The 12,118-nt window shown below is 45.2% G+C and overlaps 1 protein-coding gene across 9 annotated transcripts in view; it reads right to left on the reverse strand.

The window, feature by feature from the left end:
- The window catches only part of acacb (acetyl-CoA carboxylase beta), a 173,843-nt gene that overhangs the window by 44,506 nt on the left and 117,219 nt on the right, over positions 1-12,118 (reverse strand). For 8 of the 9 annotated variants that reach the window (XM_068054741.1, XM_068054740.1, XM_068054735.1 and 5 more), the window contains 3 exons: positions 5,966-6,073; positions 4,871-4,927; positions 4,699-4,740 (listed from right to left, as the gene is read on the reverse strand). In XM_068054741.1, coding sequence (XP_067910842.1) covers positions 4,699-4,740; positions 4,871-4,927; positions 5,966-6,073 — 207 coding nt within the window. The remainder of the gene's footprint in view (positions 1-4,698; positions 4,741-4,870; positions 4,928-5,965; positions 6,074-12,118) is intronic. The other variant, XM_068054743.1, reaches the window with a different exon arrangement.

A 12,118-nucleotide genomic window follows, 5' to 3' on the forward strand; every position in this document is an offset into this window, starting at 1 on the left:
CTCTCCTAAAAATATAAATTTCTGCAGGGGTATAGTTCGACCAAGATAAATGTCCTTCCACTACATTACAAAAGTGTCAGTTCCTCAGGTCAATAATAATATGGACGGCACAGTGGCGCAGTGGTTAGCACTGCAGCCTCACAGCTCCAGCGACCCGGGTTCAATTCTGGGTACTGCCTGTGTGGAGTTTGCAAGTTGTGTCTGCGTGGGTTTCCTCCGGGTGCTCCGGTTTCCTCCCACATGCCAAAAGACTTGCAGGTTGATAGGTAAATTGGCCATTATAAATTGCCCCTAGTATAGGTAGATGGTAGGGAAATATAGGGACAGGTGGGGATGTGGTAGGAATATGGAATTAGTGTAGGATTAGTATAAATGGGTGGTTGATGGTCGGCACAGACTCGGTGGGCCGAAGGGCCTGTTTCAGTGCTGTATCTCTAAAACACAACAAAACAAAAAACAATATGCATCTTGGGTTGTTTAACCTTGTGGAGTGGGTATAAATCACAGAGAGCTTGATCGTCATATGACATCTGCAAATGCAGATTTTGCTGGAGAGAGATCAGGAGTGGGAACTCTGGCTAACTTTTCCCCTCACTATGCCAGGGGTGTTCAGGCCAGGGATAGCAATTCCAACATCATAGCTGAGATCAGCTAACACAGCATAAACTAGAGATGGAACTTGGTCTGTACAGCTCAGATCCACATTGTGCACTGTATTTGTCCACTGAGACAATTTTAGCACACATGTTTGTAGAGAGACTTGTTAAGGAAAAATAAATCCTTATTTAGAGACCTTTGATTAATGTTACACATCGTTGGTTTTTTAAAAAAGATATTTGGGCAGGATTTTACCACAAACTTCCGGACCCCGACATCAGGACCAAATGGTGATACTGAGCCTTTGTGAGAAGCCAGACCGAGGGAGCTATCTTCCCAGGGGTGGCCTCTTAATTGGCCACTTCCTGGCTCACTGTCCAATTAAGGATGGCTGACAGGATATAGATGCTGCTGGCTCAATCAGAGGGCTGACAGCTCTGTAGCTTCAGCAACCCCACCGAGTAAGGTGGGCACTGTTGAGGCAGGAAGGATCGAGAGGGTGCCTCAAAATGGAGGCATCCTCAAATAAGTAAGTGAAAAATTTAATCAGAGGAACCAGGCAGGCAGCCCCTCTGGATGGCCCATTGGAAGCAGTTTTCCCTGCTTGCGGCCTCCTCTTTGGGCACAGAGCCTTCAGCTCCAGCAGCTCCACAGATGGCTGCAGGAAGGCCAACTTCATGAAGCTGCTGGCCTCCCCATGCGGCAGTGGAGAGGGGGGAGGGGGGGTGGTGGTGGGAGCGGGATCTGTGAGCAAAATGCTGGCGGAACAGGAAAATTGCCTTTAATAGCACCTTTAATTATTTAAATTGCCTGCCTACCTGCCTCCATTCAGAGGGCAGCTAATCCGCGCCCACTCCTGCCACTGGGAAACATCCCAACAGCGGGACTGCCTCGGGAGCTTTCCCGATGTGGATCCGCCCCCATTTTCCCAGCCCCCCCACCTCACAGCCCACCAACCCGGGTCTGGGAAAACTCTACTCATTGTCTTTATGAAAATATGAAGAGGAAAATTTCTATTCATTTATTAAATACATAAAGTAAATCATGTCAAAATGCACTGTAAACAAAACATGCAAATTTTCTGAATCCCCTCCCAAAACAAAAGCCTATCTATAGAGACAAAGGCTGGGATTTTAAATGGCCTGGCGCTGGGGGGGGGGAGGCGGGACTGGAAGTGAGTGGCGCTGGCATTCTCGGAGAAAACGTTTGTCGGCCAGCCAATTAAGGGCTGGCAGGCGAGGCGGCAGACTATTCATCAGCTGGAGGCGGGAACTGAGGTGACGGCTGCATCGTCAACTGATGTAGTCGGGTGTGCTGGTGCCATCTTTAAAGGGCCACCAGCACCGGAATACTGTCTCAGACCTTCCTGTTCAGTAGCCTGTGACCACCTTTGTAACAGACTCAGAAGACATCTAGCCAGCAGTGTAGACCTGCCATTGGGAGAGGGCGAAGAGGTTACCGATGCAGCCTTCTGCCACTTCCCCATCCCAAGGTGTCCCTGCAGGTGGCCCTGAGGTTGCTGCTGACCAGATCCATGTGTCTGCACCTCCCTCCCTCTCAGGTTCTCCTCCTTGCTGGAGGACATACTTCCTGAATGGACGATACCCATGGCATTTGGGCACTGCCAGTCACAGGGGCCACTTGCCAGCCGCTTCCTCAACACTGCCCACCCCACCCCCCTCAAGTCCCCCTCTCGATTGACCCCCACGCCATGAGCTTGATGGCACAACTGAGGCTCCTGATTCCTGGCTCCTCAACTCCCCATCCTCCATGCTAAACACTCTGGCCACACTGCACCAGCCTGTGAAGGCAAACTCCCTGACCCCACAGCTGTTGAATGCAGAATGCAGCTGCCACTCCATTGCTGTCCTTAAATACCTATTGGGCTTTGAAGCCCCCTGGCTTCCGAGCGCACTTCGTAAAATCTGAATGGACACATAAAATTGATTCACCAGTGAAGAATATGCCCATGCTTGATATGGCACAGAGAAGTTCATCTGGACAACCTCTTCGAATGACAAGTTCAAATGCAATTAAATACAAAGATTTTGAAATCTTTGTTGTTCAACTCAGTGAAAGGAAATTGCCATTAGAAGACATTTTGAGTTGATCAAATTTTGCAGAGAGACGGAAGGAAAATCCTTCAGTCAAAAGTCTAAACTTTAAAAAATATGAAGAACCATCTTAAAACAGATACAAGTTATATTTATTACAACTGTTTTAAGTTTTTACTTTAGGGATAATACAGTAATGAAGCAAATTCTTATGTTTTATTAACTTCATTACTGTAATTTATTAACAGTCAACATTGCATTCCAGCAAGTTACAATGCAAAAACTTACAAGACCAGCATGAGAGGAAATTCCCTGAAGTTGTGTTAATTAAAATTTCAAATAAAAGACAGAGGACAATATCGAAGGAAACAAACTCTGAAAGTTTTAAATATTATTCAAGATTTTGAAAACATTAACAGACTCAACAATTACCACACAGATGTACCAGCTCTCAAATACTCTTCTTCCTGAACTCAAATGCTCATCTAAATTCAGAATATAAGCATTTGAGAACAGTACACTTTCAGCTATCAGTAACAGCATTAAGCAGTCTCTGGTACCAAATAGCAGACAGGTTTGTGTTTTTTTTTTATTCATTCATGGGATGTGGGCATCGCTGGCCAGGCCAGCATTCATTGCCCATCCCTAATTGCACTTGAGAAAGTGGTGGTGAGCTGCCTTCTTGAACCGCTGCAGTCCATGTGGGGTAGGTACACCCACAGTGCTGTTTTTATTGACTTCTTAGCAGTTAGATACAACTGAGTGGCTTGCTAGGCCATTTCAGAGGGCATGCAAGAGTCAACCACATCGCTGTGGGTCTGGAGTCACATGTAGGCCAGACCAGGTAAGGACAGCAGATTTCCTTCCCTAAAGGACATTAGTGACCCAGATGGGTTTTTACAACAATCGACAATGGTTTCATGGCCATCATTAGACTATCTTTTTAATTCCAGATTTATTAATTGAATTCAAATTCTACCTTCTGCTGTGGTGGGATTTGAAACCATGTCCCCAGAGAAATACCCTGGGTCTCTGGGTTATTAGGCCAGTGATAATACCACTATGCCACCGCCTCCCTAAAAGATTATGGGCTGAATTTAAAAAGTGCATCATAGTGCATGACGGTGCACTCTATTGGCGCCGTCCCTGAGCCCCTGCGATATTACGTGTGGGGGCTCATTAGAGGGGACAGAGCAGCTGCCCTGATGACGTAGAGGGGGCGGCTGCCGTGTCCCCAGCAACATGTCCGACGCCACTGCGCAGATGCCATTTTTAAAGAATTTAAAGCCCTTCAGTAAAATTTGAATATTTAAAGTTGTAGCATTGTGAAATTTTATTAAATAAAAAAAGTTTGTGATGGAGGCCCTTCCCCAAACCCCCAATGGTAATTTCAATGCCCGAAATGACCAACACATACCTTTTTCCCTATCCAAACTTTACCCCCCAAACTTCGAACATCAGGCCTATATCCCCTTTCCACCATCTTCACATCCAATAAAAATGTTATTTCCCCACTCCTCCACCCCTCCCAACCTGAAAATGTTATTCCTCCCCCCCTCCCCACCAGGGTCTCGCCTCGCAACTCCGTACGAGCTGCGGTTGGAGTCGGTAAAATTGGCGTGGGACGTCCGCTGCCTGCAGCTGAGTTTATTTGCATCTCATTTAGGTTCATTTCAACAGGCAGATGAAGGGCCTGCCGCCATGTGGCGGCAGGGTGGGGTCGCACCGATGTCCCCCCGCCGCCGGTAATACGTGGCGGGCCCTTCTTGATGTTGCAGGTCAAGGCGACCCTCTTCCCACAAAATTTTACCGTCCCCCGTGCCACGACCCATGGCATTGAGGGGCCGGTAAAGTTCAGCCCCATGTTAGCAGCAAGAGAATAGAGACTTTCTGGGATGGATTTACAAACTCAGATCCCAGAAATAATAGGACAGCCTGAAATGCAGTGGTAGACTTGGACTCCTCCTCTGTTCCAAAATCCATACAACCAAAACTCAAAGAGGTAATACTTATCGGTCTTGTATGAGTGGTAAATGGCTTCATGTACCTCAGTACCTGCTCTGAAGGTGAAGTACTTGGGGAATTCTCGCTGTAAAGAAAAGAGAGTTTGGGAAGAAAGTCTAAAATTCAGTGATCACATTGTGGATACCTATAATTGTAGCAAATAATCTTTGATGTAACAGTCTTCAAGTCTAATTAACCAATTTAGAAAAGCTTACCTTCTGTCCAACTAGAAAGGTAATTCGTCTGATTCCATAGTCGAAGAGAAGTGCTTTCTGTAAACACAAAGAAAAGGGAACAGCTGAAGCTTTTGATCAAATTACAAAACTAATATTTTCAAGAGTAGCCTGCTCTGGAATCTACCATGTTGGTTATTTGCATTAGTTACTATGTAAAATTTTCAATGAGCTTGGCTTTAATTCTTAAATGTATGCAAAAATTAGTAGCGATATTTTTATGCCATTGTTTTTTCTCCGAAAATACATTTTACTATTTTATAACTTTAATTAGTAAACAGTAAATTTGACCAGGTATTCAGAGAAACTGCTTGGAATAATCCTCCCAACCAGACAGTAAAAACAAAAACATTAGGCTAATTCAAAATGTAACCGGGAGTCAAGGTGGAAAAATTAGGGTACTTGAAGGTGAGTTTGAATTGCTTTTTATCATCCTTGACTTTTCGAATGTAATATGACCCTATTTTGATGACACTGTGCCTTAAAGGCATTTGTGGTGAATAGCAACAAAACTGTAATTGTCATGGGAAAAACTAGGACATTATCCACAGCACTCCTAGCTATAGTGAGAAAAGAGAAAGGGACTTGCATTTATGAGGGACCTTTCACCACCACTGGATGTCTCAAAGCACTTTACAGCCAATGAAGCACTTTTTTTAAAGTGTAGTCGCTGTTGTAATGTAGGAAACATGGCAGCCAATTTGCGCACAGCAAACTCCCACAAACAGCATTGTGATAATGGTCAGATAATCTCCTTCTGTGATGTTGATTGAGGGTTAAATTTTGGCCAGGACACCGGGGTATCTCCCGTGTTCTTCAAAATAGCGCTGTGGGATCTTTTACATACACCTTTGAGGGTGGACATGGTCTTGGTTTAATATCTCATCCAAAAGACAGCATCTCTTACAGTGCAGCACTTCCTTAGTATCAGTCTAGATTTTGTGCTCAAGTCCTAGAGTAGGTCTTGAACCCACAACCTTCTGACTCAGAAGCAACAGTGCTACCAACTGAGCCACAGCTGACATAAGGTGGTAATTGCTCACAGATCAAGTCTAAAAAGGCAGGTTGTATAGATACCTTTGATTGGCAGAATCTGCTGAAGATAGGCACCAGTTCATCATCCTGTTCGCAATCAACTTCTTTGAGGGCAACATTCAGAATATGAATAGGTTCCTCCTTCAAGCTCTATTTAAACAAATAACATTTTGAAAAGGCTTTTTATTTATAATTATTAATTGAATTACAGTTCATACAGGATAAGCAATAACCGTGTCTCGGATGTGTGTTCATTATAAATTCATATTTCCTGGGGCAGATGAACACTCCCCTCACTTCTAGCTGGTAAGCTACTTCATCCCCATTTTATTGATTCTGCTCTGGTTATTTTTTACTTAAATTTATGTCCAATAGTTACCAATTTATCAACTAATGATTGTTGCCCCCAAAACACCTCTTAAATCTCCTTCTTGGTTCCAGTGAAAAAAATCCCAGTTTTTAATTGGGCTGGAATTTATGGGCCCCCTGAGGTGGGGTCAGAGGCGGGTTTCGGGGCGAGGGTCCATATAATCGTGAAGGTGGGGACAGAAGGCGGAGGACCTTTTGCAGCCCCGTTGTTAAGCCCCCAACAATGGCCTTCCCGCCCAGAGGCCAATCGAGGTCCTTAATTGGCCTGTTAACGGATTTAACCAGGGGTGGGTTGGAGAGACTTCCACCACGCAGGAAGATGTCAACCACACGGGGATGGCGCCTTGTAAAACGAGGTGCTCTCCCTGCGGGCTTGCCAGGGTGTGGGGGGGGGGGGGTGGGGGTGGTCCCTTCTCCGTGGCTTATGGAGGACCTTGGCTGGGAAACAATGCACCTGCCAGCTACCCACCCCCTCCCCCTGGATTTTATGACCACTGTTTGGGATAGAAATGCAATACTGCACTAATGTGCCTCCTGGCTTGCCATAGTCATGTGACATCTACCATGAGGCACTCACTGCAGGCAGCAATCACAGAGTCAGTTCAATAAAGATGCAGTACAAGCAAGTTGTCCTGTGAGCTTGTAACATGGTGTCAGAGTGGAGTTGAGATTGAGCGTTGAAGAGCTGTATAGAAGCATAGCTACAGAAAGAAGAACACAGAAACGTTCAGACCTGCTTGAAGCCACAGAAAAGAAACAAAGAAACAGGACACAGCTGAAAGCACTGGGGTATGACACTATGGCTGCAAATTTTCCTCTGCCTGTGCCAGTCGAAATGAAAGGTGATGTGAAGCAGAACTGGCAGTTCTTCCCCTCGTAATGGCAAAATTACAAAATTGCAACAGATTTAATTAACAAACCAGAGCAGCTACGAGTAGCTACATTGTTATCACTGTTGGGGAGAGACTGTTACAAAATGTATACCACCCTAAATCTCTCCGAAGAACAAAAACAAAATCAGACAGCAGAAATTTTGAAAGCCTTGAAGGCGCGCTTTGAACCCCAACTGAACGTAACTTATGAACGGTATGTGTTCAATATTAGGGTCCAAGGTGAAGAAGAGTCCACTGATCAATATTTAACTGCATTAACACAGTTTGCAGAATCCTGTGAATTTGCGCAACTAAAAGATGATCTAATTGAAGACAGGATTGTATTAGGCGTAAGAGATCCTGAGTGAGAGCACGTCTACTGACAGAAAACAAACTTACTCTCAGAAAAGTGACTGACATGTGCAGAAGCACTGAGGTTGTAAATCAGCAGCTAGAGCCTATTAATGGCAGAACAGACCAGGCCTTGCAATATGCTGATAGACATTCCAGCCCAAAGGGCAGAAAAATCATGAACAAAGAGCAAGAAACAAATACTGCAGAGGACATCATGCGCAGGAAAAGAAGGCATGTCCAGCATGGGGAAAACAGGCAAGAAGCTGAATCATCCTGTACACAAGTGTTTGGCTAGAAGGAAGCACAACAAGCAGGTACAGATGGCCACTGGAAAGAGATCGGCTGAAGATTCTGACGAATCACTATACACCATACAACAGGTTCAGGCAGGTCGATAGGTGACAAATGGTTTGTCACTGTTGGAATGATGACTGCAGAAGGAGAATATCAAGGCAACTTAAAGTATCAGATAGGCACTGGTGCGTCATGCAACATTATGACCTTCACAGACCTGCGCGAATTGGCTCAACATGGCGACTCAAAAATGAAGCCCTCAAAAGTAAGATTGAGGCTATATGATGGCACCAAACAAGTGCTGAGAGAACAAATTTCTCTGAGAGCCCAATGTAACGACAAGAATGAAGATCTGGAGTTCCAGATCATGGACAGCAAATGAAAGCCACTCATCTCAGCCGAAGCAAGTTTGAAGCTTGGACTGGTAACCTCAACGTGCAAAAAGAGATTTGCAACATGTCACAGCACACTAAACCATTGACTGCGGAACAGATGCTAGAGGAGTACAATGTTTACAGGTTTAGGATGTCTTCCTGGAGAATATCATCCTGAAGTAGATGAGAAGGTAAGACCATTTTAGCATCTGCCGAGGAAAGTTCCAGCTGTCCTCAAGGCCAGCCTGAACGACAAGAGAGAAGAGCTGGAAAAGAAGGGAGTAATCAAGAAAGTGACAGCTCCCACAGAATGGATTAGCAGCATGGTAACAATGAAACACCCTGGAAAGCTGAGAGTATGCATCGACCCAAAGGATTTAAATAAAGCTCTGAAGAGATCTCAATACCCCATGCCAACCATCGAAGGAATATGGCCACAATTTGCAAAGGCAAAAATCTTCACTACCCTAGATGCGAAGGATGGTTACTGGCAAGTGAAGCTGGATGAAAGCAGCAGCTTTCTAACTACGATCTGGACACTGTTCGGGAGATACAGATGGTTACACAAGCCATTTGGCATTTCCATGGCTCCAGAGGAGTATCAGCGCAGACAGCATGAGATGGTTAGTGATCTTCCTGGAGTGGAAGCTATAGTGGATGATCTGCTAGTTTATGGATGTGGAGACACAATGGAAGAAGCTATTTCTGACCACAATCAAAATCTAGTGGGACTGCTAGACAGAGCTCGCCAGATGTACTTGAAGCTGAACAAGAAAAAATTGCAATTAAAGATGTCTGAATGCAAGTACACAGGTCACGTAGTGACAGCAAAAGTTCTTTGTCCAGATCCTGAAAAGGTGAGAGCGGTAGCAGCGATGCGGTGACTGACAAATGTAAAAGTAGTGCAGCGATTTGTGGATTTATCAACTACTTAGCAAAATTCTTGTCCAATTTGTCGTTGAAATGTGAACCATTACGCAACTCACCGCCAAGGACGTGCAGTGGTATTGGGGCAGAGAACAAAAAGCAGCATTCACTAATATCAAGTAACTAGTGACGCCAACGCCAGTGCTGAAATACTATGACATAAATGACGAAGTCACCCTGCAGCGTGACGCCAGCGAGACAGGACTTGGAGCAACTCTATTGCAGCAAGAACAACCAGTTGCATTTGCATCCAGGGAGTAAATGCAAACAGAATGACGCTATGCTGAGATCGAAAAAGAGTGCCTGGTCATTGTCTTCGCTTGTTAACATTTTTATCAATACCTACTTGGAAGAGACAAAATGACAGTCGAGTCTGATCACAAGCCACTTCAAAGCATTTTCCTCAAGCCACTACTATCTGCTCCACAGCATCTATGAAGAATATTACTCCGGTTACAGAGATACCATCTGGACATGACATACAAGCAAGGGAAACAGATGTACATTGCTGACATGCTATTGAGAGCAACACTCCTTATGAAGAAAGTAGAGGATGCTACGACAGAGTGTGAGATCTTCCAGATCCAACGTGAAGCTGCAGCTCGACGTGCTCTGGAAGTCATCAACCCAGCAGAGACTTGAATCTGATATACAAGCTCCTTGCTCAAATCACGCACACTACCCATCAAGATGCAACTCTCCAAGTGTTGCAAGAAGTAGTGATGAAAGGATGGCCTGAAAGCATCAAGGACACTCCTGTGGTCACAACAGCGTATTGGGCATATAGAGATGAATGGACAGCCCAAGTCATCATCCCTATTGGATTGAGAGGAGAGATGTTAAAGTACATCCATGCAAGCCACCAACGAATTGAGTCAAGTCTGAGGAAGGTAAGAGAAGTGCTCTACTGGCCAAACATGAGCAATGAAATTAAGGACAACATCAGCCAGTGCAGTGCCTATAATGATTACCAAGCTAAGCAAGTTAAAGAGCCGCTAATGACACATGACATCGCAAACAGACCATGGATGAAGCGGGAGTAGACCTCTTCACTATAACAGGAACTGAATATCTTGTCACCGTAGACTTCTATTCTGACTATTGGGAGATAGACCAGCTGACCTCAACAACTACCGGTGAGATTGCAGAATACCTGAAAGCACATTTCGGTCATTACAGCATTCCAGACATTGTGATGAGCGACAATGGCTCTCAGTTCACGAGTGAATAATTCAGCCACTTCATATGGGACTGGGAAATTCAACACTATACATCATCTCCGTACTATCCCCAGTGAGGCAGCAGTGAAAATCGCCAAAGGAATCATAAAGAAATTGAGCAAATCCGGCACAGATGTATACTAGGCATCCTCGGGTGGAGAAACAGACCTACTGAAAGCATGGAAAATAGTCCGGTACAAAGACTAATGGCACGCCACACCACACCCAAACTACTCTTCCAATAGCAAAAAAGCTACTGAAGCCAGAAGTAGTAACAGGTGTGAGTGACAAAAATCAAGGTGAAATGGCAGAAAGCCAAATTTCATTTTGACAAAACTGCCAAACCATTGCCAGAATGAGCATTGGAGAGCCAGTCAGGGTACAAACCTTCAGTGCTCACAAGAGTCAGCCCAAGTCACAACATGGGACCTGCGTAGAGCAGTTGTCACCTTGATCATATGTGGTGGAAGCGAACGACCAGATATACCATCGCAACCGCAGGCACATACGCACAACTGGAGAAACTGTTCAGTCATGGAAGGCGGACAATCAGGAAGATGTGAACTCACCATCTGCACAGACCACATTGCTGACATGCTAGAGGTCCACAGCACCTCAACAACGGAAATGGAACACAAAGGTTACCACGGCAACAAGTGACACGGGAACGACACCACACTGGAGAAGGAAAATCACCCAGATGAACAGCCAATGACAATGTGCATCTGCACCATTAAGAGACAAGCATGATTTAAAGACTGTATGTGCAATGCATGTGCAGAGACTGATAAGAACAATGAACTGTTAATGCATGAGAACAGTTGTGTGCATAGTGGGTAACTTGGGCAACTCAGTGTAAATGATAATGCATGCAAGTTTTATCTTACATGAAAGGGAGATGTTTGGGATAGAAATGCAATACTGTACTAATGTGCCTCCTGGCTTGCCATAGACACGTGACCTCTACCATGAGGCACTCACTGCAAGCAGCCAGCACAGAGTCAGTTCAATTAAGAAATAGTACAAGCAAGACTGTTAACCTCACAGCTCATAACAACCAGCCCCTCACCCCGGGACCTTCCGGCCTGGCCCCAGCGACCCAGCCTCATTTACCTGAGGTCCAGGGTTCCAGCACTGGGCCTAGGTCCAAGGCCGCTGCAGTACCGGCAGTGGCCACTGCTCCCGATGCCACTGCTGAGCTGCCATCCCTGGGATTGGCCAGCAGCTCTTGGAGGCAGGTCCCTGTCTTTAAAGGGATGGAGATCCCCACGCCGGAAACATTGCCTCAAAACAATGGAGGATCACGCCAGGGGCGCATAAAGACCGAGATGGGGTTCCCCCCACCTTTTTAGCCCAGTGCTGGGAGCACTGCCTCCTCCACAAAATCCAGCCATAGTCTGCCCTAAAGCCACACATCCTTGGTGTCATCTTATTGAATCTCTTATGCACCTTCTCCAGTATGTGGATATCCATCCTAAAGGTCACTTTACTAGGGACAATATACTATCTACATTGCCTTGCTCCTTTCTGCATCATCATCAAAGTCTCCTAATCCAATTCATTCTTTTCCAGGACCTCAAAATTCCTCATCTTGCCTGCCTCCTAAAATATGCAAGTTTTAAAATCCCAACCTTGGTATCCTCTAACCTTTCTCAATTAATCCACCCTCTTTCCCTCTGTTTTCAAGTTTTTCCTCCTGGATACCTTAATTTAAAAATGGAAAGTAAACCAAGTGCTACATTGAAAGTCTCCAACATCAGCTTGAGGAGGATGTAAGATATGTAT

The sequence above is a fragment of the Heterodontus francisci genome, chromosome 23, assembly GCF_036365525.1.
Source record: "Heterodontus francisci isolate sHetFra1 chromosome 23, sHetFra1.hap1, whole genome shotgun sequence".
Classification (NCBI taxonomy): Eukaryota; Metazoa; Chordata; class Chondrichthyes; order Heterodontiformes; family Heterodontidae; genus Heterodontus; species Heterodontus francisci.